Source organism: Chinchilla lanigera, unplaced genomic scaffold, assembly GCF_000276665.1.
Source record: "Chinchilla lanigera isolate Chin_1 unplaced genomic scaffold, ChiLan1.0 scaffold00018, whole genome shotgun sequence".
Taxonomy (NCBI): domain Eukaryota; kingdom Metazoa; phylum Chordata; class Mammalia; order Rodentia; family Chinchillidae; genus Chinchilla; species Chinchilla lanigera.
The window spans coordinates 16,801,647-16,828,624 of NW_004955419.1; the positions used below are offsets into that span (position 1 = coordinate 16,801,647).

General features: G+C 37.6%; 1 protein-coding gene across 6 annotated transcripts in view; it reads left to right on the forward strand.

Moving 5' to 3' along the window:
- Positions 1-296: 296 nt before the first annotated feature.
- The window catches only part of LOC102015848 (thioredoxin domain-containing protein 8), a 36,087-nt gene continuing 9,405 nt past the window's right edge, over positions 297-26,978 (forward strand). For 3 of the 6 annotated variants that reach the window (XM_005382742.1, XM_013513287.1, XM_005382745.2), the window contains exons 1-4: positions 297-411; positions 3,043-3,147; positions 8,265-8,324; positions 11,701-11,766. In XM_005382742.1, the coding sequence (XP_005382799.1) occupies positions 388-411; positions 3,043-3,147; positions 8,265-8,324; positions 11,701-11,766 (255 nt within the window). In that variant the 5' untranslated portion in view covers positions 297-387. Of the gene's footprint in view, positions 412-3,042; positions 3,148-8,264; positions 8,325-11,700; positions 11,767-22,964; positions 23,134-26,978 lie in introns of all 6 variants that reach the window. The other 3 variants (XR_260637.2, XR_260636.2, XM_005382743.1) reach the window with 2 other exon arrangements.

Sequence of the window (26,978 nt, forward strand, 5' to 3'; positions counted from 1 at the left end):
TGAAGTTTTCAATGAAACCATCTTTATCTATTATTAATTATTAATATTAATTGCCATGGTTATGTCTCATTTGGTTATTGGAAGTAGGGGTTAAGGAAGGAAGAGAAATGTATGGTAATCAGTGGTAAAAGACCAAAACGAGACACATGGATTCTACATACAAGGCCCCCAACTTGCTGATTCTTGGCTGACCACAAGCTGACGAACAAGTCGTGACATAAAAGTAGAATTAGATCCAAAGTCTACTAGAGTTCCAGATTCTGCAATGACGTGCTCAGTGATGTCATAAAGAAGTTACCCTTAGGATCCTATAATTAATAAGAAATAGCTACAGTGATCCACCTAAATCAACAGGAGAGGTTCATCAGCAATTCCCAGGTGTAGATCATGGTGCAGATTATTAAAGACATGGCAAGTATTTGTTTGGCTTTATTGACTGTTTCAAAAGTGACCACCTTAAGAATAGATTTAATACATTATTTCCTCCCCAGTATTCCTTTATTGCTCTGGAGCAAGGGCAAACCTTTGGATTCTCGCTTTTCATGTTGTTCCTGGAGAGACAGCACTAACTAGAGGGGCAGCCAAGGGACAAATAGCTCAAAAAGATTTCCTTCCTGTTTGATTCTTCCTGTTTCTTGCTCTAAGGATCTAGGGTATCTTCTCACATGCTCTGTCCAGAATCTGATCCCATAGATTCTACCTTAGTTGCACTTGGGAAATTCTATGGAAATAAGAAATTTCACATTGTTCCCTTTATCCTAAGAAAAAAAGCAGAAAACTCAGATATGCCTATGAAGTGGAGTAGGAAAAGTAATGTCAGTAGTAGCAACAGTTTCTTAGGTGGATTTTTATAAAGTCATTACCAAATGTTATTGTCAAAACAAATCTAAATCTGTGTCTTAGGTTTAGATCATTCTTTCTTTTCTTTTCTTTTCTTTTTTTTTTTTTTTTCTTCTTTTTTACACAAGGTCTCACTGTGCAGTTCAGGCAGGCCTTGAGCTCACTTTGTAGCCCAGGCTGGTCTCAAACTCGCCATGATCCTCCTGCCTCAGCCTCCCGAGTGCTGAGATTACAGGCATGTGCCACCATGCCCAGCTCATATTCTTTCTTTATAAAGAAGAAAATTGCCTCTAAAAAGCAGAGAGGTTAAGGGCCTTCCTCATTCAAGGGGTGGACTGTGCATTAGAATCCAGACTACAGATGCCAGGCCTCACTTGACAGGCTGAGAGCTGATGGACCTGTTGAATAAATACCTATACTATGGGATTATTCCCTTCAGATAACTTAGCCAAATCCAGTTCCTGGTCTATTCATATGCAAACCACTACTGGGAAGTAAAAGGAGTTGGGAACTATAAAAATGGCATCTACATTATAACTTCAAAAGCAAGTGAGAAATTGGAGACTTGGATCTTTGAGAAGCTATTCACTTATCCCGGAGAAATTTTGACATTGAAGTATGTGCCTTCTTTGAGTCAGCAGACTCACCTGCTAGAGACTCAACCAAATAGCAATATACTAGTCAGTCGTCCCCTCCCATAGAGCAGGCATGCCATTCATGTGGAATTAACCTCATTCCTTTTGAGGATAGGCACTTCTTGATGACTGATCCCATCTCTCACCTTGATGACTAACCCAGGGATAAGCACACAATGCTATTAAGGACAGTGAAAGGAGAGTGAGTTCCATTACTGTGAACTCAGGAAGTAAATTTGAGTCATAAGTAAAGAAATAGACTTGGAATTAGGTTATCTAGGCTGAAAACCCCAACTAGCTGGTTGTTATGAGAGAGCTGTACTTATGAACTTGCTAGGTAGTTGACTTCGAGAAAGTTAATGAACTTCAGTTTTCTCATTTGTGAAATGGAGAAAAGAGGGCATGCTGCATGGGGTGACTCTAGAGATTATAGGGCAGAGTATCAAGCATAAATAATTTACCTTAGTAAAGGAAAAAATAAATTTTGTGGGGTTTTTTTGGTTTGTCTTTTTAAGACAGGGTCTCGCTATGCTGTTCAGGCTGGTCTTGAACTCACAACAATCCTCCTGCCTCAGCCTCCCAACTGCTGGGATTATAAGCGTGCCCCACCACGCCTGGCAAATTTTGAAGAGAGTACTGTGTAGTAAACCATAAAGACTCTGAGAGTACTTAACACTTAGCAGTTAGGAGCCATGGGAAGTATCCTTTAGAAACTTGCAGAGATAAACCAGGCATGAAATAGCCAGTGTGAGACACTGTTACTGCTTATAAAACAAGTGAATATGTATGTAGTGGTCTGAAAGGGAAATCTTACTTAGTGGATACAGACAGTTAATGGAAAACTTACTTAAGATAGCTAAAAACATCCCAAATCTTTAGATGTATATTTTTTACTATAGCTTTAAAAATGTTCATATCCAAAAACAAAATAAAAAAATGACTCAAGGTGTTAGATTAGTTCTTCTCCTTTTAATTTCACTATTAATGCTTTATTTGCCCTTGTTAAACAAAGACATTTAGAAATCAAATGTCATTATCCACTTTGATTAACATTTCTCTTTCACCTTTCAACTCTCCTTTCTCCCTGGGAAATCTTTTTCTCCACAAAAGTAGCCACCATTACCAATCTCCATCACCAACCCACTTGGAGAGTAAACTTGGTTTTTTTTCTTTGTTTTGTTTTTTTGTCCTTTTGAGCCAGGGTCTCACTATGCAGTTTAGGCTGGCCTTGAGCTCACTTTGTAGCCCAGGCTGGTCTTGAATTCACAATGATCCTCCTGCCTCAGCCTCTGGAGTGCTGAGATTACAGGTATGCACCACCATGCCAGGCCATAGGCTTATAATTCTTGTAGATTTTATCATCTTTTGTGTGTACTTGCAAAGAGAAATATATCTGACCTCTGACACATTTAGAAAAGGTTGGGTCAGTTGCAGAACAATGAGGTAGGATATTAAAGTTTTTTAAAATGATTAAGGTTTTTTAAGATACATCTTATCATTTTATTCTCTGTAAGTCTTTATGAGAGTTGATGATTATACACATTTCTTCACCTATGTTCTGTTTCAGAAGGAGTTCACAGCATTTTTGAAAGCGGCTGGACCCAAACTTGTAGTTGTGGAATTTTCAGCAAAATGGTGCGGTCCCTGCAAACTCATGGGTCCTGTTTTTCATGTAAGTATCACCAGCTTCTATCTCACAGTTAGGGAAAGAACTTAGCCCCCTACTAAGCAGTTTTCCAAGTAATTCTTAAAAGTTTGGTCCTTGGAAATCTTTATGGGACCATAGTTTCTTGAAACACCCAATTTATCTTTTTGCAAATGGTAACAGAATTCTTTCTTGTCCTGGATCTGCTTTGTAAAGTATCCTAGTGAAATATTCAATTTTGCTGTAGTTGAACACTTATATTCAGACCTTTTTTTCTACTTACACATTACTTCATATTTTATAGTCTCCAGATTAAAACATTGTCTGTACAGTATTTTATCTAATTTCTGTATTTCCTTACTTTAAAACTTCATGATTATATTTAGTTTGGTAAAATATGCCACAGAAAGAATCTCAGGGCATTTTCTTTTTATTTCTCCTTACTGTGCAAAAGTTTCATGCTTACTATCATCCCTTCTGTGAAATGTGTTCCTTCCTCAAATGCAAGGAATTTTTTATCTCTCTACTATCCTTTGCTCTATTTTCAGTGAGATTTCCAACATTTTAACTCTTTTTACTTGAACTCTTGAGTCCACCAGATTTAATTTTAACTAATCACAGCCTTTGACATTTAATTAAAAATGAATCTATAGTCAAATATAGTAGTTGGTGACATAACATCCCAATGTTCCTGCTATGCCTAAAATTCTCAGGATATCCAGAGGGAACATTTTAATATTTGATGGACTCCTCCATTCTGATATTCAAACCTTTGCCACAGAAATAGCCAAAGCTCATATGTTGGATTAAAAATCCACCCAGTGCTACAAAGTTAAAGCTGATCAAATTCCAACAGCCAGTGACACACATTTTCAGAGGGTAAAATGATATGTACATCTTGGTAACTTCTCCCTCTGGGTGGAGACTGACCAGAATCTACAGTTCCTCCAAAACTTCTCCTTGTCTATATCAGTAGTTAAACTTAGTCCTTATACGTATTAATCTCCTTGAATTTTTTGTAATTTTTTTTTTATTTTAAAAATAGGAGGAAAACATTAACAGACAGACAACCTTTTACAAAATAGCAAAAGAACAGTACAGACAATACAGAGTTAAAAACAAAGTGGTAGGAAATTAACAATGCTTGTTGTATTACATATTGATATCTTGAATTTTTTGTTATTTGATGGTGCTTCTTTCTGTTGAAATCTAGACTAAGGCAAATATAGTTTTTAAATAAACTTCAGTGTATCCACACTTTGAAATGCATTTGTTATAAACAATTAAGTAGAGTCATTTACAGTGATGAGTTCTCTCTAGGACAACATATAAAGTAGAAAGAATGCAGTATGAGAAATTTATATACTATGATCCCATATATATATATATATATATATAAAATAGACATTATGTATTTGTATAAGCACTTACATAATATGCATGTATTATATGTGGAGACAAAGGAGAGCTGAATGAATAACAAATAAGTTTTTTTCTGTGAATGGGAGAACTTGATGTGTCACTTTACTTTTCTTATAATACCTAGCCCTTTGCAAAAGAACATATTTGTGCATAATTTGTTTTAACTAATAGTCCATGAGTGGGTTATAGAAAGGGCTCCACTTGCTACAATTCACTATATCAGTCAGATCAAATCAGAAAACAAAGACTGAATTAGACAGAAAAGAGTTTTAATATGAGGAATTAAATACTGTAATGGTTGTAAATCATTGGAAGACTGGATAAATGGGCTCTGCATTGAAACTCTATGAACAGCCATAGACCCAGAACACACAAACTCTTCATGCATTCTTTTTTTCTATTTGTAGATACTTTAATATGCACTTTTATTTTTTATGGACAAAAAGTAAAACAAAATTTCATAGCAAAATAATAGAATGACAATAGTTAATACATTGAGTATTGTCATCTTTAAAGTACTTACTCAGAGTATAAGTTATGGGCATAAAAAATTTTCCAAATGATATTAGTGAAACCTTTCTTTTCAATGAACTAAGAGAAACTAGTAGTATAACTAAATAGCATTAAGCAGTAGGGCTCCTGAATTTGTCACAATCAGAAGGGAGAGGAAATGGGAGGTCACCCCTGGCAGGGAAAAAACAGCAACGGAGCAATGACAGGGAGTTGGAACTAGGATCAGGGGGTTACCGCAGCTGCTATTGCCACAACCACTTCTGGAGGTCCAGAAAGGTGAAGTTTGGACACTGGAACTCTGAGTCTGGCTGCTGCTGACTGCGGCATGACACCTCTTAGTACCTCAGCACAGTGTCCAGTGGGGGCATGTAAGGAAACAAGAAGCAGCTCTGTCTTACCTGCTTGCACTTCATGGATAAAACCAAGTGTGCATCCAGCCTAGCTGCAAGGGAGTCGGACGAATCTTTACTTTCTTTTCCTTTCTAAGCTTTGTAGGAGAGGTGATTAGCTAGCTAAACCATTACGCAAGAGGAGGAATGGGAAGGAAAGGATACAAGACATGTGAGACACACAAAATAAAAAGTATCAACTGCTGGGCATGGTGGTGCACACCTGCAATCCCAGCACTTGGGAGGCTGAGGTGGGAGGATCGTTGCGAGTTCAAGGCCAGCCAGGGCTACAAAGTGAGCTCAAGACCAGCCTGAACTACATAGCGAGACCCTGTCTCAAAAAGACAAAAAAAGAGTTTGTTACCTACAGAGACTCTCTGAAGAAATTGTTAAAGGGGGCTGGGGATTTAGCTCAGTGGCACAGCACCTGCCTGGCAAGCACAAGGTCGTGAGTTTGATTCCTGGTACCAGAAAAACAAACAAACAAACAAAACAAAAAACTGTGAAATAACTTTCTGCACCTTTTTTGGTTTATATGAAATGCTTTATACTTAAGTAAAATATTTTTGAACATTATATTTTGTAATAATTTTAAACATAGAAAAAATGCAGGAATAAAAAAAAATAAAACTGATCCCAATGACAATAAACCCACTTAAATTAAAAAAAAAAAAAGAAATTGCTAAAGGATGTAATACAACAAGAAAAAATAAGTGAATCACAAGAAAATGTGGGTTTTAAGAAGTGCTCTAAAGCTTTAAGTCATAAGACACCTCAAGGTCTCATTTGATTTAGGCCTGATGACTCAGAGTAAGCACCAGTCTACCTGGTGTAAAGGAAAATATCAGTAAGCATTTTTCACCTTTGCAGGCCCTATAGTCTCTGTGCCAACCATTCAATTTTTCTGTTGTTAGTATAAAAATGAAGGAGCAAACTGTTCAAATAAAATTTTATTGACAAGAATGAAGAGCTGGTTTTAGCCCACAGGGCATAGTTTGTAACCCAGGACTGACAGGATCACCAAGCATAGGCTAGAACCCTGAATAGAGCATTTCTGGAAAAGGATAGGTGGTAAATTTGTTGAGAAATTGGATAATGTGACTACGGGAGACCAAGTAGTATATGAGACTAAGCCATAATGAATACAATAGAAGTGACAAAAAATAAGCCTCCAAAGGGAAGCGAAGGCCAGATTAAGGATTTTGTGTAGAAACTTAATGAGTTGCCATAGAGAATCAAAATAGGAAAACTTTAACAAGGATTTTTGTCATGATCAAATGTGAGTTTTCAGAGGGAAAAATTAGAAGAGCAGGGCTGTGGATCAAGTCCAGAGCCTTGTGCATGCTGGGTGAGCAGTCTATCACTGAACTTCATCCCTAGCCCCAGAAAATATTTTCTCACTTGTACAACAGCAGGGTTGGAAAGACCCAAGGCAGGTAACCCAATGGAAACAGTCTCAATTGGAAGGTTTACCAAAACTAGGGCAGTAGCACCTGGAGAAAAAGGAAAGATCAAATACAGGGACATTTTAGGTAAAATGGACAAAAGAGGTCCACAAAGAATGACAGATTGCACATGCGGAAGAACAGAGCGGAAAGAACTGTAGTGGCTGCTCTATCTACTATTGTTTCCACTTGGCTAAGTTCTGGACACCTTGTGTCACCATGAGGAACTCTCCCATTTGACAAAAGTCACTAGAAGTGCTTGAGATACAATTCTGAAGCAAACAAATCAAGGTAGGGACTGGGGATTTAGCTCAGCGGCACAGCGCCTGCCTAGCAAGCACAAGGTCATGAGTTCAATTCCCGGTACAGGAAACAAAACAAAACAAAAAAAAAACAAAAACAAATCAAAGGACTATCTAGTGTCCTCAAGGTATGGACAGACATCTGAAAAGAAGCCCATGCTGACATTTACAGGTTCTATATTATCTACCTGCTCCCCAGACCTATTATCAATACCTTCATCACTTCTGCTGCTGAAGATGTTCCTAGAACAAAACAAAAGCAGAAGACAGTGCCTTTTTCCTTCCATTGTCCATTTCCCATAAGTGCTAATCCTGGCAATTAGATGTCTAGTAGGCCAAATCACTCTCCATGATTCCCACTGGGGAGCATCCATTTGTCTGCAGAAATAGATTAATTGACAGAAACTAACTATAACTCAGTTGCAAAGGAGTATGGGCAATCTAATCTCAATGTATAATAGAGCATGGAAAGATAGCAATGAGGTGGAGAGCCACTGGTGTGATACTCAGCATGAAAATTTTGATAATCACCTCAACCAGAAGAGCCTTCTACCACCACCATCAGTATCACCACCTTCCAAAAACTCTGACAGGAGGAAAAGGCAAAGATAAGGAGCAAAGCTAGGGCCTTACACACACCAAGAAGGCATTCTACCACTGAGCCACGACCCCCCACGGACACACACTTGAGAACTGCGTCATCAACATCACTGAAAATGACTCCTTTGAGCCCTTTCCCAGGAAAAGGCCACTATCCTTCTCTATACCTCACAGAGTAAGTCTGGACCCACCACACACATTTCATTATTTCTTTGCTTTGTGTCTTCTCTAACTTTAAAGCACTAATCTTCAGTTGATTCTCTTGACTCTGGCTCTGCCATTGATTCTCGCTTGACCTTGGCATCAAGTGGTATTTGACTTGGTGCTTTGGGTTCTGTGGTAAGTAGTGACATGCTGGAATGATGCTTAGATGTCTTTAATAGACTTTTTGCCCATTTCTTATTTTGCAGGGATTCAACTATGTATTTTGATATTAACAGTAAGCTAATAGAGAATTTTTTTTTATTTTGAAGGCAATGTCTCTGAAATACAAAAATGTAATGTTTGCTATCGTGGATGTGGATGAATCAGAGGTAAGAATCTTAAATTCTGCATGTGGATTTTCAAAACCCAAATCCAACAGATGTGTAGCACTGTCTCTGTGGTTATATAATCAAAGTAAAATCAATTAGAAGTTCCTATGTTTTCTAATAAAGTTACTAAACTCCAACATAATGCTCTTGTATGTTTTCTGTACCTTTTCAAAAGTTAGCAAACACCTGCCTCTCCTGCTGTCCTCTCTGTTCCCACTAACCAGTCCTAACATTCTTCACTACAGAGTACTCTACACTGTATCTTAGAATCCTCAGCAGGTTACTATCGACAGACATTACCAATCTATCCGAGTTGAGCTGATGTTAACAGTGATTCTCACCTATGGTAGATAATCAGTTTCTGAAACCAGATGCAGTGCATTACAGACATTTTAATACAGCTTGCTTTCTTTTTGCTGTATGTTATGCTTTTCTGTGGCTTTCCCAAAATATCAGAAAAAAAATCTAGAAAATCTTTCCCTCCTGTCCTGAGAGTCATCCTTCCCCATCTTAACCCTCAAATAATCAGCTTTATACTCTCAATCCAAATACATTTTATTAAGGTACACAACACCTCTACATATTATGCTTCTTAACTTTTGCTAACTTTTAATGAGGAAAAGTAACCATGTTCACCCATTTTCGTTCATTGTAACAAAATACCTGAGACAATCAACTTACAAAGAGAAAAGGTTTATTTTGGCTCACGATTTTGAAGGTTCAGTCCATTGGTTCCATTGGACCTATGACAATGCAACATGTGATGGAGGGAGTGTATAGCAGAGCAAAGCCACTCTCTTTATGACAGGAAGCAAATGAGAGAAAGAAAGGAGCCAAAAATTCCATAATCTCCTTAAGGACATGACCCCAATGACCTATAGACCTCAAACTAGGTCCCACTTCTTAAAGGTTCTACTATCCCTTAAAGATTCAGTGCCACACTTGGGACCAAGTTTTAACACTTGGGTCTTGGGGGCCTGTCATTATTCAAATTATGGTATTAATAGTAATAAGTGGCTATACATACATTAGGCTGTTTGAGCTTTAGAATGAAAATAATTCATTATTTACTCTTAGCCCTGTAATGGTTTTGTGACTTACTATTACTTAATCTCTATAAACCTCCATTTCTTCATCTTTAAAACAGGAGTAATTAGAAGATAAAATACATGAGATAGAAGCCACAGTACCCACAGTATAACAGAAGTTCCATCTCTCCATGTTCTTAAAAATTCATTAAAGTGTGACATTGTTTAATTGTTCTTTAGGCTGAATGATATACTGTGAATTCAGAACACACAGCTGGGATCATTTCTTTGTCTTTCCATATTCACAGTTGCATAACCATCACTATAATTTACTTTAGAAGAGTTTCATTATTCTGAAAAGAAATACTCTTTTTCAGTCACACCAGTTCCCTCCACCCACCCCCCAGCCCTCAGTAGCCACAAACCTACATTCTTTCTATATATATATGTCTGCTTATTCTGAACAGTTCTTGTGAATAGAATCATGGACTACATGGTCTTTAATGAGTGGCTCATTTATTGTAGCATGCTTTCAAGGTTCATCTATGTTATAGACTATATCAGTATTTCATCCATTTTATTGCTGAATAATATGCCATTGTACCAATACCACCTGGTATTTACCCATTCATCTATTGATGAACATCCAGATTGTTTGTACCTTTTGGCTACTTGTGAATATAAACATGACTCCATAAGCCTCTGTGTGTACATGAGCTTTCATTTCTCTGGGGAATATATCCAGAAATGGAATTGTGGAGTTACATCTTAACTCAACATTTAACTTATTGAGAAACTGACAAACAGTTTCCCAAAGCAGTTGTACCATTTTACATTCTCACTATCACAGTAGGAGAGCTCACATTTCCCCACACATGTTATTATCTTCCTTTTTAAATTATAGTTCTTTTATTTTTAAGATGAAGTAAAAAGCACATTTTTCTATTATTAACATATTTATCCATTTTTGTCATTACCTTGATCGTGTAAATGATAATTTAGTGCTTATGCATGTGTATACTGTTTGTTGTAGGGAAGGGAACAGATTCAATGCCAATAAAAAAATGTTTATATTGAAAAAAGATGTCCATTTCCCTTCATCCTGTATGTGGCTAATTTTCTTTCTGACTTCTGAACAAGATAAACAAAAACTGCCATTTGGAAGCAGTTTGGAATGAATTAATCTTTTGGGGATTCTGGCCTATTTTTGTGTCTTTAGATTCCAAATTTTTCACAAACATAGATGAGCAGTGGAGTGACTACAGGGCTTAAAAGAAAGAATTATGTTAGCATTTCTTAAAATGGGAGACCAAAATATACAGTGAATGTTACATTTTTAAAAATGTAATTAATCCCCTTCAAAATGCTCCCCCTCCCTTTGGACACATATCCTATCATTCTTGCCACTTTCAGGAGCAGTTCTGGAAATCCTCTTTCATGCATGTCTTTATGAGGTATGATCAAAAACAGTGTGAATGCTACTGCCAAGTGTCACCCAACAGAGAAACAGGCTTATAAAAGCATTATGGTGTGTTCTCATCCACCCTATTCACAGGATCTGGCACCGTGCAACTCTGGCTCCTCCCCAAAGTCAAAGTTACAATGAAAGGTAAACATTTTGAATAGATGCAGGGCATTGAGGTAGCCACAACTGTACAACTAAAGACACTCATGTAAAACACTTCCAGAACTGCTACAGGAAGGCACAAGAACGATGGGATAAATGTGTCCAAAGTGAAGGGGAGCATTTTTAGGGAGATTAATGGCAATCTGATTTTTACTACAATAACCTTTATGTCTTTTTTTTTTTTTTTTTTTTTGGTAGCGGGAATCAAACTCAGGACCTTGTGCTTGCCAGGCAGACACTTGTGCCGCTGAGCTATATCCCCAGCACTACTACAGTAATTTTTAAATTTAAACCTTCCCTGTAGTTTTCTTCACATTTCATATTATCTCATGTCTTAATGTGATTTAAAAGGATATCTTTACTCTTTCCTATTTTGCAGAATATTGGATTCTCCTTGAGGCTCCTTGGCATCTTTCACAAGGTCTCTAAATAGAGCCCATTTAGCCCCTGAGGGTCCATGCTGTTGGTCTCTATTTCTCACCCCTCTCCTAGCCTCTGGGATGTAAACACCAAGCATTGCTGAGATGGTCATTGTTCACTGTCACATTCCTGGAGGCTCTGAGAGTCTACCAGTATGATTACATGCTCTCTGGCAGGACAGTCTCTAAAGTGTCAGGTGTTCCTGAGTTTTAAGACACATCTGAGAAATCACCAGGCAGCGTACTTGGTACAAAGAAAGCACAGCACAATTGTGACTTCGTGCCATTTCTTTCTTTCCCAGGAGCTGGCTGAATCTTGTAACATCCAAGCAATACCCACATTTCAGATGTTCAAGCAAACCCAGAAGGTATGTGTCCATGAAAATAAGCAGGGCTGAATTAAATTATAAAACCACCAGAGCTAAAACAAAAACAAACAGAACAAATGCTAGGGGTATTCTGGGTGCATGGAACTATGACATTTTATTTTTAATCCTTAGCAATGTAATTCTTAGTTTTTAAACTCTGCGTACTTGTGAGAGGTTAAAATGCATGATTAATAATAAACAAATAAATCTCCCCATTTAGGCCATCTGAACCATTCAAATGCATAAAAATTATCCCACTATTATCCCTAACCTGTGGCAGAGCCATAAAAAAAAAAAAACTTCCCAAAAGGATATGATGAAATTCTCACATTAATGTACATAAATCATTAATAACACCTAGGGAAATTTCAGTCAAAACTCACAGCAAAAACAAAACTATCACAGGATAATATTCACAGTGTGACTGAAAAAATATGGTGAATGTTTAAACTTTTAAATAATTTATTACAGTAAAAGACACATGGCCATGAAACCCCCTCAAAATATTCCCCCTGGATTGAACACACTTATCCCATCATTCCTGTTACTTTCTAAACCAGTTCTGGAAGCCTTTTTTCATGAGTGTCTTTATTTTCACTATCCTGGCTTTCTCAGTGTTCTGAATTGATCCAGAACATTTAGCTGTCATGGTCATGTTGACTTTGGAGAAGACTTAGAAGTCTCACTCTGCCAGGTCTGGTGGATAAGGTGGTTGAAGACACACAGTAATATTTTTCCTAGCAAGCCTTTCCATTGGATGGCACTTGGAAGCAGCATGCCCCAAATTTTTTATCACCCCTCATAAAGACACTTACAAAAGAACACTTCTAGAACTGCTTTGGAAAGTGGCGAGAATGATGGGATGAATTCAAAGCAAGAGGCAGTATTGTGAGGGTATTAATGGCAGTTCACGTTTTACTGTAATTAATTTCTAAAAATCTAAATATTCACTGTATGTTTTTATCAGAGTTGATAGACTAATGATTACCCAGGTTCTGCATTCAGATCACCATGGTTCAAATACCAGTTCTATCACTTTCAAGCAGTGGGACCTTGCACAATGTACCTAATCTCTTCATATCTTGGTTTCTCTATCCGTAAAATTAAGAATAATACATTTCCTGTTCAGGGTTGTTGAAACATTAAACACATTAACGTAACTAAATTGATAGGCTTATCCTGGAGATGAGTGCTCAGCTTGTTGTGTTAGCTGTTGTCTTGATCTTAATGGAATAAAATGTGTAAAATGTCTGACACATGATGAGACTGACAATTTCATGGGACCTTAACAATTGTGCTTACCTCATGAGACATCACCTTGTAACAAGCTTAGCAGGCACAAAAATGTCCATTCCCAGGAATTGCCTCATTCCTGGGAATTTATGCTAAAGAAATAGCTCAAGGAAAAATGCACAGCTAAGTCTTTAATAATTGTAGCATAATTTCTAATTTTAAAAATGAAAGCAATCCTAATGTCTGTTCTAGTGGAATTACTAAGGGAATTACGATACATATACTGTATGAAAGAGTGTACAATTAAAAAAATCTTATGAAGACTATATATAAAGTTTACAAATTCACAGTAAGCTTTGTAAAGATTGTACCCACAGTGTGAAGAATGAAGGCATTTGGTATGCTAGCTATAGCTTTATAGCTTCTATTAGTTTCCATGTATTTGCTATAACACATTTTGTATAACAGATTTAACTTAATGTAACACATTAAACTACATATACCCTCCCCCCTAATTTTTACTTGAAAAGTAAAGCTATTTAGCATATGCCCCTCTTACATGTCAAATTGCCTTGCATGGCAGTATGTATCATCTTTTGTTGTTTTCTTCCATCTCAGAAATGAGGACGCTTTCTTCCTTCAGATTTTATTCCATCCATGGATCTTGATCGCATTCCTCCCCTTCTTCTCCAGGCCTCTATCCATCAGTTGCCATCTTTCAGACTTGGAGTTTTCCCCAGATTCCATTCTTCATATCTATTGACAATACTCTAATCTTCCACCTAGGAGCCATGCCCCTTCCCATCTTAGTTTACGGGCTCTATCTCTAGGTTTAGACCTGTCAGTGAGCTCCATCCCCTGTAGGAATGGACCTTTACTCTAGTCAAGCCAATCCAAGCCAAACTAGAACGAACTCCAGGCTTTGCTAAGACACCAAGGGTAAATCTTCTCTTTTGATATCACTAGGTTTAAACTGGGGAAGATGTAGCCCTGAAGCTACTACAACCAGCTTGTCACCATATAGAAACCTAGAAATGAAGCCACCATAAAAATGGACACAGTCGGGGCTGGGGATTTAGCTCAGCGGCAAAAGCGCCTGCCTGGCAAGCGCAAGGTCGTGAGTTCGGTTCCCGGTACCGGAGAAAAACCAAAAAAAAAAAAAAAAAATGGACACAGTCAGCTAAGAGGTACTAATGTCATCAACTGAGTCCTGGATTTATCCATCTCTGAAGCTTAACTATCCCCATGGCTTCCTCAGCTATATAAATTTTGGGATTTTTTTTTTTTTCTCACTTTCAGCCAAAAAATTTCTAAAGAAAGCCAGGTATGGTGGTGCAGATCTATAATCCCAGCAGGTATAATCCCAGGAGGCTCAGGAGGCAGGAAGATCACCAAGAGTTTGAGGCCAGCGTCAGCTATATTGTGAGTTCAAGGCCAGCCTGAACCACATAGCAAGACCTTGTCTCAAAAACAAAATTCTAATGAGTCTATTTGATGTTTTCTCAGACTACTCTCCTTCATTTTATGGTGTAATTCTTGGAAGAATAGAATATATATACTGTTTCTAATTCTTATTCTCCATTTGCCCCCTTGTCTATCTGCTCTCTTGGTGGCCATGAAATATCCCCATGCATCTAACTTAGGGCAAATAGCCATTTTTTATGGCAAATATAAGAAATGGTACTTTCTTGTTTACACAGAAGCACTATTAACTAACCAGCTTCCACATTCTGGAAACTTCCTGTTTTGTTGGCTTCCATCCCTGGTCCTTCCCCAAGTACTCATCGGCCTTATCTCCTCTAGACTCAAACACTAGAGCTTCCCAAGGGCCTCACCTCTACACATCCTGCCTCCTCTCCTTTAGCAATTCCATCCTTATTTCTATTTCCCCCTCTGAATACCATCTACTTAAACAACTGCAATCGCCTTCGTTCCCCAGAAATCAGCTCCACAGCATTGTTCTCTTCCCCTGAATCTTTGCACAACTCCACCTAGGCCACGCTCTTCTTCAAAATTTGGCTGTCTCTCTCCCTTCTTTACCTACAGATTAAAGCTAAGCTCCTGCATTCAAGTCTAGCCTTCAGACTTCTCCATAATTTCTACCCAAGCTGTTTCATTCCCTTTTCTGTTTGACTCAGATCTTAACTTCACATATTTTCTCATACTACTCTGAGCACCTGGAGTAGTTCAGATCTGATCTGAAAGCCCAGTGTTTTGAAGAATCATAGGTGGATATGACGAATGAGTAAGCAAGTCTTGAATGAATCCTGATTGAATGGTGTATGGGGTGAATACTTCAGCAACTGAATAAATGAGTAAATGCTTCTCCCGTTGCTGTGAGTCCTCCACTAGCTTTGCCTCCCCTTCCAGTTCTGTGCTTGTACAGTCTGACTCAGAGCAAGTTTCTCTCCAGCTCAGCAGTTTTCTGTTCTTTTATTTTTCAGGTTTTTGCTTTTTTTTTTTTTTTTGGTGCTGGGAATCGAATTCATGACCTCATGCTTGCCAGGAAGGTGCTGTGCCACTCAGCTACACCCCTTGCCACTCAACAGTTTTTATTCCTGGGCTGGGGATTTAGCTCAGTGGCACAGCGCCTGCCCAGCAAGCGGGAGATCGTGAGTTCAATTCCCTGTACTGGGAAAAACAAAACAAAACAAAACAAAACAAAACACTTTTTATTCCTGTTTTATGATGATACAAGTCTTTAAATTCTCAACTGATTATGCCTCTAGGCTCTTGAGCAAATCCAAGCCATGTTTTTAAGGGTGTGAAAAAACATTCATTAAGGTGGGCAGCTTATATCTCCACTGTGTTGAAGGGCACAGATTTCTTGAGCTGTTGGAACAAAACACCTGCACTGGGGGATCTCTTAGTGAAACACTGAAGGTACACCCGCTTCCTGTTACTGTGTCTGAGATAACCAACTTGGGTTTCTTTTGGCTCGTGCTTTTGGAGTTTTTGGTCTGTGATAAGTCATTTCTATAGCTTTTAAGTTTGGGATGGCCTGGCAGAAAGACTCATTCGTGTAAATTTCCTTCCTCTTTCAATACAAATGACTGGGAAGACCTTCACTGACATCTGCTTTCTTCCTGGGGGCAGGGAAAAATCACATTCACTTCTTTAAAACCTCTTCCATTAAATATGTTTCACCCTTTCATTTAGGACAACACAACTGGATATTGACTTCTTAACACACTTAAGTACTATTTATCCATTATTGTTTTTTTTAAAAAAGACTATCCAGTTTCTATTAAGGATTGTTACAAGAAGTGTCTTTACATTTCTACTAAAACATTTGGCAAAATCCGCTGTCCATTATGTCCTTCTAAGTGTACTTAGTATAAATGCTTTAATGAGAATTCCTTCTAGAACACAAAAGAATATTGATCTCTTTTGAAAATATGGTCTTCTATAACCTCATGTTCCAGAAAGATTCACTATAGCAAACAAGTTCATCCCTGTGATCAAAAGAGTCAAGGAATCCCATGGAGTTCTCTTTTTCTGTTGTTGTTGTTTTTTTTTGTTGTTTTTTTTTTGTTTTTTTTCTTTGCTTCAAGGATTTTAGGATTACCACCTGCACTTGAATTCAGAAATCTGCCCTTACTTGGGGTTTCCTAGCATTCTCTAGTTTCCATTCCCACACTACATCATCCTTTATGCCTTCATGGTTTTGTCTTTCCCTTGTTTCTTATTCACTTCAATTATTTTAAGGTATGTAAATCATAAAATAAAACTTAAAAAACTAAAACAAATGAAACCATATGCAATTACCCAAAATCAAGGTAGTTAATGAGCATTTTCTGGTGGTTGAAAGTTTTCATCTTGAGGTGAAACAGCTGCCAGGGATGCAATATAAGTGATGGCTGAAATTATGCCTCAATTTTAGTTCAAAAGAAATTTCAGGTTAAGGGCTTGTTCCTCCCTACTGGCGGAAGTATGATCATAAAATATATGAATGGAAATCTATCACAGGAAAAGATATGTTGCCATTAAGTCCCCTTAAAATAGCCCCCCACACCCACACACACAACCACACAAACACACACACACACACACTCTCCAAACACACTTATCCCATCATACTTGCCACTTTTTAAAGCAATTCTGGAAGTCCTCTTTCATGAGTATTGTCACAAGCTATGATCAAAAGTATGGCAGATGCTGCTGCCAAGTCCCATCCAATGGAAAGGCAGGCTTGTAAAATGTTATTGTGCATCCTCATTCACCTAACTCTGGCTCTGGCACTATGTGACTTCTCGCTCCTCCTTAAACTCAAAATGACAATGAAAGGTAAACATTTCGCATCAATTCAAGTCCTCAGGCAGCCACTAGAGCATAACAGAAGGTTTTGCAGAGCTACTTCAGAAAGTGGCTAGAACAACAGGGTAAGTATTTTCAAAGTGAGGGGTAGTATTATAAGGGGGGATGAATGGCAATGTGTCTTTTGCTGTAATAAACTTTTAAAAACTTAAACTTTCACTATATTTTTCAATTACACCTCATATGATGTAATGTTTTCATCTAGGTAGGACATCACACCATATTCCAGAAAGGTTGACTGTGGTAAATAAGTCCATCCCTGTGATCTTTTAGACAGGCATCCAAAACTTGACTGGTTTTATAGCCAGAATATTATACAGTATTCTATTGCTAAATAGGGTAGTCTCCTTCTATCCAAGGGGAGTGTGATCCAAGACCCGCAGTGAATGCTGAAATCACAGATATAACTGAACCTTCTGTACATTGTTTTCCCTACTGTCCTTACCATAGATCTTAGCAACTCAACCTAAATTTGTTTCTTTTTTTAGTAAGTCACACGCTTTCACCTTTTCACATAACAGAAGCACTTTACAGCTTCTCTTTGGCATATTTGAATTGCCAATATCAGTACTCTTTCACTTTGGGACCATTATAAAATAAAACTAGAGCTATTTGAACATAAGCGCTGCAACAATATGATAATTGATCTGACAATGGAGACAGGTCTAAGTGGTTAATGGGCTACAGGGAGTGTATATAGTCTAAATACTCTGGACAAAGGCATCATTTGCTTCCCAACCAAGGTAAGTGGGATGGCATGCAGTTTCATCACCCAGGATGGCATTATTTAAAACTTCTGAATTGTTTTTCCTGGAATTTTCCATTTCATATTTTTAGATGATGGTTGACCAGGTAACTAAAAAAACTGTTGTTAAGGGGCCAGGGGACAAATTTAGTTCATACATTTAGCTTAGAGATCCTCTAAAGTCCAAAAAGGCTCTAACCCTTTAGAAAAATGAACATATACACATAAACTGATATGTACAAATAATACTAGGGTATTCTATAAACTCTAAGGCCCACCAATGGGACCCTGAGGGTAATAATTTTGGTTCCTTGATTGGTGTATGTCCGTGGAGTGGGAGAAAGGAAGAAAAAACAAAGAAATAGTAAGTCCTGAACTTCTCTTTAAATCATAGCCAACTATCAAAAGTTGACTTCATCCTTCATTCTTTGATATTAGAGTAAAATGTCTTCCCAAGGTACACATGTCTACCAATAAGAGTAATGGGTTGTGGATACATAGATGCTAATGAAAGGTGTCTGGAGCTATTTTTTGTCATCCCGAGAGTTAGACAACTGAAGTTTGAACCCCAGATTTGCCTCTGATTCCTCAGTGATCTTCGAGAATGACCCATGACCATCTTGAGGTTACTTTTTTCTTCTTTATGAAATAAGGACTACAGCATCCATCTTTGAACAATTGTCATAAAATTTTGCAATCATGTATAAAAAAGTGGCAAACTCTGGACTTTGTAGACAGTGGAAGATGTAGCTATTATTAGAGCCCTGGGATCTAGCTGTGTGTCTATCTCCCTGAAAATTTATAAATAAGTAGACATTTAGAAATACAGTTTATAAGAGGCCTCTAAAGCTCTTTGAATAACCTTCCATCCTAAGCTAAATTTCTTTGACTTTAGCAATTGTCTGTCCAGTGATAGTCAACTTGTTAAGCATTGTGTTAGATACAGAGGGTCTGCTGGGAGCAGGGGATTCTCATATTGTCTCCAGGGCTCTGAAAGGTACAGGTCCCAAGGGATCTGTACATCAGCAGAGATTAATTAAAGGGAGCATGATGAAATAATGGATATGAAGAGAAAGTTAGCTAAATGCAGCAACAATTTAGCAACCTTTTATATCATTACTAAAGATGCCATTCTTGAGGGGCTGGGGATTTAGCTCAGCAGCAAAAGTGCCTGCCTGGCAAGCACAAGGTCCTGGGTTTGATTCCTGATACTGGAAAAAAAAAAAAGAAAAAAAAAAAAACAAAGATGCTATTCCTGGCTTTGTCAGCTAAAAGGCTTCTGTATATCTCTTCTCCAAGGCAAGAAGTAGGGTGAGGCAAATAAGCCAGGATACTGCAAGCACAGGGTCAAATCTTACCTTTATTTAAATGTTTGTTATTTGTACATTATTTTTAACATATTTGTATGATATTTGTATGTAATTTTTACATTAATTTTAATACTTTTATTTAACATCTTGATTACTGAATGTTGGGAACCCCTCAAGCTTTTCACCCGGTCCTGCTCATTTCCTCTGAATTTCCATTTGTTGAACTATAGTGCTATTACATCCAGTGGGTCATAAGAAGAATGTAAAAGATTCAGTACCAAGTTATACTCAGAGATAAGTTTTATTAGAGCAAAGAACAGAGTAAAAAGATATGTACTGGTGGCAGGAAAAAGTTACACATTGGTGGCATTCAGAAAGGTACAACATAGACTTCTGATATCCTTTCTTGTCTGAGGGCACATGGGAGTGTACTCTCATGCTCTAGAAGTCGACATCAAGTACTTATATGGAATGACTCTGGCCATGGACACTCCTGTGGGCTCAGGGACTGAGGTCTTTACAACATGGAGGGATGTTTGTCTCATAAACATATCTTGCTATGCTATCATTGCTATGCAACCAACCACAACAATGAAACATGAAGATCTTAACAAAAAATCTAGGTGCACATTGCACATCATCAATATTGATTTTTATGTAAGCAACCTGACAAGGCAGCCTGGCATGGTGCATCACTCCAGGTTTATAACCAAGTCATCAATCTCTACCACTACAGTTGGAGGAGCACATACCTGAAGTTGATGAAGGGTCATTGAAGATCCTCTTGAAGACATGCAAGGAGTAAACAATCAAACTCACTACATTAGCTCTTTTCTCACACAGAGTCATGCAGATTATCAAAATTTCACCTTTATTATAAGTAGTCTTGGTGTTTCCCAGGAGTGCTTTCCCAACATTGAAGCTGTGTTGTGCTTTTTGAAGAACATGTCTAGATCAATGTCAACAGACTTCCTACAATTTCCTTCAAGCCTAGACTTCTAGATGTTCCACCTGTGAGAGAATTTGGGACTGTGGTGAGGAAATCTACTGACAAGGTGAAATGGTATCGCTGCTTTGCACAACTGTCAAGACTCAAAAGTGGGGAAAGAGAGAATGGCCTTCCAGACTGATGTGCAAAAGCCAGGCTTTGCGTCTACTTCCCACATGCTGCCCAAAATGACTGACAGGAGAGAGTGGTGTACACCCCCACTGAGCAGAGCCTCCCCCAAAGAAAAAGGATACACATGAGCTTATTCCTTCATGTGGGAACAGTACATTTACTCCCCCTCTAGACTTGGGGGAAAGTAGGAGAGTGATCTAGGACACAGGAGTGCTTTCCCAATATTGAGCATTGGAGCAAATTTTCCAGTGCAAATATGAGAAAAGATGCATATGCTATTGAGGAAAACAGTTGCTAAAGCCATATTCTTCTCCAAGAATAAAGTTCCATCCTACATTTCCAGTAATGGACAGGATGGCATCTTCGCTTGTCAGAGTTCAAAATCACTGTTCTTATTCTTATTCACTGTTTTCATGAATCACTGTGATAAAGATGGATTCCCACATCAGACCCATGCTTCTCAATCTCCAGTGGTGGGCCACACTGTCCTGAGAATCCAGCACTCTAGCAGCTTTATGTTTCTCCTCAACCACTTCAGTTGATGATGGCACAGAATAAGAGCATCAGACAAGGGCAAGGTTGTCTACTTTCACCACTCATTCAATGTGGCTCTTGAAGTTTTAGATAGAACAGTTAAACAAAAGAAAAACAAACAAGATATAAAGAGGAAAGGAAGTCAAATGATCCTTGTTTGCAGGAGATACAATCCTATATTTAGATGACCCTAAAGACTCCACCAAAAGACCTTCAGAGCTGATATATGAATTCAGAAATGTAGCAAGTTATAAAATTAACATTTAAAAATCCATAACTTTATTATACATAAATAATATACTAAGTGATAAAAAATCCAGAGAACAATTTCATTCATAATAGCTTTAAGTAAAATAAAATACAGTACCTAGAATCAGTCTAAGCAAGGAGGTGGAAGACTTCTACAGTGAAAGTTTCAGAACACTGAAAAACAAATCGAAGAAGGCACCAGAAAATATAAAGACCTCCTATGTTTATGGATTGGCGAAATTAATATTATCACAATGGCCATACTACCAAAGTTATCTACAGTTTCAGTGCCATCCTCATCAAGATATTGATGACATTCTTCAGAGAATTAGAACAAAAAAATCCTAAAATACATATAGAAATACGAAAGACCCAGAATAGCCAAAGGTAATCTTGAGCAAAAAGAGCAAGGCTGGAGGTAACACAATACCAAATTTCAAATTATATGACAATGCCATAGTAACAAAAGCAGCATGGCAATGGCAGAAAAATAGACACATAGGCCATGGAACAGAACAGAGGACATAGAAACAAACACACACAACTACAGCCATTTGATTCTGGACAAAGGATCCAAAAATATACTTTAGAGAAAAGCCAGCCTCTTTAACCAATGGTACTGGGAAAGCACCACTTGTGGAAGATTGAAATTAGATGCCTACCTCTTACCCTGCACAAAACTCAATTCAAAATGGGTCAAGCATCTAGGTTTAAAACCTGAAAATTTGAAACTTTTAAACAAAAACTTAGGGGAAACACTTGAAGCCATAGGCACAGGCAAAGACTTCCTGAATAGGACTTTAGGCACAGGGAAAAATAGCAAGAATCAACAGGAGAATTCAAATTCAAAAGTTTCTAGATAGCAAGGGAAATAAATAACAGAGTGAAGAGACAGCCTGTGAAATGGAAGAAAAATCTTTACCAGCTACTCTTACAACAGAGGATTAATATCTAGGATATATAAAGAACTCATAAAACAACACCAAAAAATCAAGTAGCCAATCAACAGATGGACAAAAGAATTGAACAGATGTGTCTCAAAAGAAGTACAAATGCCCAATAAGAATATGAAGTAATGTTCAACATCTCATCCATTGAGAAAAGGCAAATTAAAACTACATTGTTTTGTGTTGTGGCACATGCATGATGCATGGAATCCCAGCACTCAGAAGGCTGAGGCAGGAGAATTGTTGCAAATTTAAGGCCACCGTGGACTGTATAGTGAGTTCAAGGCCAGCCTGGGGTACATAGCCAGACCCCATCTCAAAAAACCAAAAACATAAATAAAATAAAATAAAACTATACTGTGATTCCATCACATCTGTAAGAATGGCCACCATCAAGAATAGAAAAACAATAAATGCTGGTGCAGACAAAGAAAAAGGGAGGCTTATACACTGCTGGTAGGAATGTAAGTTAGTATAGCCACTATGAGGTTCCTCAAAAAAATTAAAAGTAGACCTACCACATGACTCAGTTATACCACTCGGTATGTACCCAAAGGAATTAAAGCCAGCTGAGTCTAGAGATACATGTGTACCCATGTTTATTGTGGTAATATAACAGTAACCAAGATACGGAAGCAGCCCAGATGCCCATCCATAGATGAATAGATGAAAGAAAAGTAAAACATATACACAATGGGAGTATTATCCAAACGTAAAGAAGAACAAAATTTTGTCATTTGCAGGAAAATGGTCTGAAGACCATTGAGTTGGGTGAAATAAGCCAGACTCCTAGAGATGACCATCACATGTTCTCCCTAATGTGTGGAATCTTAAAAAGATGACAAGAATGTAGAGAAGAGACATTATCAGACACGAGGAAGGAAATAAGAGTGAGGGAATCAAGATGTAAGGGTGAGTAATGAGGATAAGGAAATGAGTAAAATATACTATATGCATTGAAACTTTCCCCCCAAAATGTGAAACTGTTTGGGAGAGCAGGGTGAGGAGGAGATAGGGCATGAAAATCATCAAAGTATACTATATGCATGTACCAACCTGCCAGAGTAGAACACATTAATCTGAATACCAATCAAAGAAAGAGTGGAAAAACAAATGAAAATACAAAATGTGATCTATCCGTACACAACACCATGGATTATTACTGTATATTGTAATAAAATGCGTGAAGTACACATGCTACAATTTCCATGAATCTTGTGGGGAAAAAATTGACAAACTATAGCTCAAGGGCCAAGTCCAACCCTACACCTATGTCCTGTAAATAAATTTTCACTGGAATAAGCCAGGCCCATTTGTCTAGACATTGTCAGTGGCAGCTTTCATACTACAGTAGCACATTTCAGCAGCCTATGATCCTTAAAATAGATATTATCTGACTCTGTACCCATAAAGTTTGTTTTCCCCTAACACGGAGGAAGAAAGGCACTTTTGTCATTATTTATGTTCAACAAATCAGATATATCACCGATGTTTCTAAGTCAACTACAAGAAAAGGAAGTGAATTAGTATTTTGCTGATATCCCACTCTTAAAGCAAGTTGAGAAGATGGCCAGTATAAGGAGAACTATTACTAGACTGCTGTTATTGGATGTTTTCTTGAATTTGAGTTCATATGTTCAAGTTGGTTTGCTGATATGATTTAACTCAACTCTTTAAGAAAACTTCACCGAGCTTCTTGCTTTTGCAAGTCTGCTTTGGGCTCTGTGAAAGCCAAAGAGGAAATGTTCAAATACCTACATCATGACACAAATAGTTGAGGGAAAGAGACGTGTGCAGCAAAGTCAGCAAAAGCAGCCAAGACAGGATAACAAATTACTGTTGCTCTGCTCTCTGTAGAAGAAAGTGCTTTTAAAACTTCTCTTGTTAAATCTATCTTTTCCAGCTTATCCAAACCATCTTAGGCCTCAGTAATCCTTTCTTTAGAAGAAAAATATTGTAAATTATGAAACTGTATTGTATGTACAATATTTGTGCAAACCATCCCCCCAAAATGTCTTGTGTTGGTTGGTGGTTTTGTGCCACTTTATTATTGTTATTGTTGCTGATGTGTCGGGGTATGCTGTTGTTGATAATTAAGCGCAGATGTCTGGAAAATTGATGCACTCCATTTGGACCATACAGTATTCACTCAACCAAAACTGCATATCAACTGGCCAACAAATTTTATTACAATTATTCTTTCTTTTATTTTAAAGAGAAAAAATACTAAAAACAATGATGCAAAATTTCAAACAAAGACAGGAGAGTAACAATGGTTGGTACATTGCTTGTTATCTTCAAAGTAGTTGCTCCGATTACAAGATATAGGCATGAAAAAGTGATCAAATGACATAATCACAAACCTTTCTTTTCAATGAACTGATAGAAATTAGTAGTATAGCTATTATAACTATCTTGTATGCATATAGTTTTTTTCCTTTTCCCTTCTTTCTTTTCTCCTTTCCCCCACCCCAGTTTCTCTTTCCCAATATCTACTGTACATTTTGGCTTTTATTTACTCTCAAATGGATGTAACTTGAGTCCATACTCATAAGTGAAATAAATCAGTCTCGCATGTGTAAACATCAAATTGTCTCCCTAGTGTAAGAAGCTGAAAGAGTAATTACACTTATTCTAAGAGTGTGTCGTTAGCCAAACTCTAAAGTCTAATTTTCACTCTCAAAAGTACCTTTGTTAGGAGGGGCCACTATCTCCTATCCTGTTGCCTTTTCCCAGGAACAGCAACAGATGTTTTTGTAGGTGATTGAATATCTTTGGCATATAAAAAAAAACTGCCCTTTGTTGAATCTGAGTGATGGGTAAGTGTAAGTAAATTATTTTACCTATTTTTAATGTGTTTGAAAATGTCCATAATCGGGGCTGGGGATTTAGCTCAGCAGGACAGCGCCTGCCTGGCAAGCACAAGGTCATGAGTTTGATTCCTGGTACTGGAAAAAAAAAAAACAACAACAACAACAAAAAGAAACTGTCCATATTCAAAGTTTTTTATTAAAAAAGGAAAAATTTTAAAAAAAGATTTTTAAAAAATAAAACCCTATTATCAAGTTTGGTTGATTTTTAATCATGAACATCTTTCCTTCTGCCATTAGTGTCAGGGCTAGAGCTTATAATATTCATTAATAGTCCTTCCTAGGATGGCACCGGTGCATAAAGAAATCAAGGCATTCAGAAGAGAAAAATAAAATCACTGCTTAATGCTTCCTAGTGGAGCAATCCATTGAGAGGCATAGCCTAGTATCAAGTTAAGCCGGAAAACACTTGAAGCAGGGAGTGTTGCATGTACAGCTGGCCCTCCATATCTGGATTTGACCAACTGTAGTTGAAAATATTTTTTTAAAAAATACATTTTTATTGAATATGTACAATTTTTTCCTTGTCATTATTCCCTGAGCAATATAATTGCAGTTATTTGTATAGCATTTACTTTGTTTTTTATTAACATTATTAGTAACTTCAGACACATAATGTTCACATCCATCATAGTGAATTGGTACCTGTGCATAATATATCTTCCTTCTCTTTTTCCCCCAATTCCTTCCCTTACCTTCAACCCCTCTCCCCATAGCTCTATTTTTTTTTTTTTTTTTTTTTTTTGAGACAGGATCTTACTATATAGGTGCTGGCTGGCTTTGAACTCACTGTATACCCCAGGCTGGCCTTGAACTCAAGGCAATTGTCTTGCCTTAGCCTACTGGCATAATATTGGTCTTTTTATTTTTTTATTTTGAGACAGGGTCTCACTTTATAGTTCAGCTGACCTTGAACTCATGGCAATCCTCTTGCCTCAGCCTCCCTTGTGCCACCATGCCCATCTTTTCCCATCCTTAGCTACAAAAGCTTTGTTTCTATTTTTTGCCTTCTTTTTTTTTGTATTTTTTTATTTTAAAAATAGGAGGAAAATATTAACAGACAGACAACCTTTTACAAAGTAGCAAAAGAACAGTACAGACAATACAGAGTTACAAAGTAATAGGAAATTAACAATGCGTGTTGTATTACATATTGATATCTTCAAAGTGGCTTCTCATGAAAACAGATAGAGACATGCAATACTGATCAATCAAGGACTCACTGACAGTTTCTTTCAGCAAAGAAATACAAGACAGAACAACTATGTTAGCTGTCCTGTATATACATACATACAACATTTCTCCTTCTTTCCCTTCTCTTTTCCCACATCCAGGTTGCTCTTTACTCTTGAGTGTTTTCCTATCATTTCACAATGTCTATCATACCTCCTAGTTTAAATTAACTCTTTCAGGTTTTACACTAGTGAAACAATGTGGGGCTGGCACATGCAGGTCTGATTTCTTTCACTTATGAGTATGGTCTCTAGTTGTGACCATTTACCTATAAAGGCCTCGAGTTTGTCTTTCCTTATAGCTAACTAATATTCCATTATATAAAAATACAAGAATTTTCTTATCCAGTCCTCAGTGGATGGACATTTGGGTTGCTTCCACAATTTACCAATTACATATTGTGCTGCTATGAACATAGGTGCACATATATCACTATGATATGATGTTTTTAGATCTTCTGGGAAAATACCCAGAAGGAGAATAGCTGGGTTGAATGGGACCTCTAGACCTAGTTTTCAGAGGAATCTCCAAACTGATTTCCACAGTGATTTCACCAGTCTGTATTCCCACCAGCAGTGGAGAAGAGTTCCTATTTCTCCGCAGCTTCACCAGCATTTCTTATTGGTTGATTTCTTAATGATAGCCATTCTTACT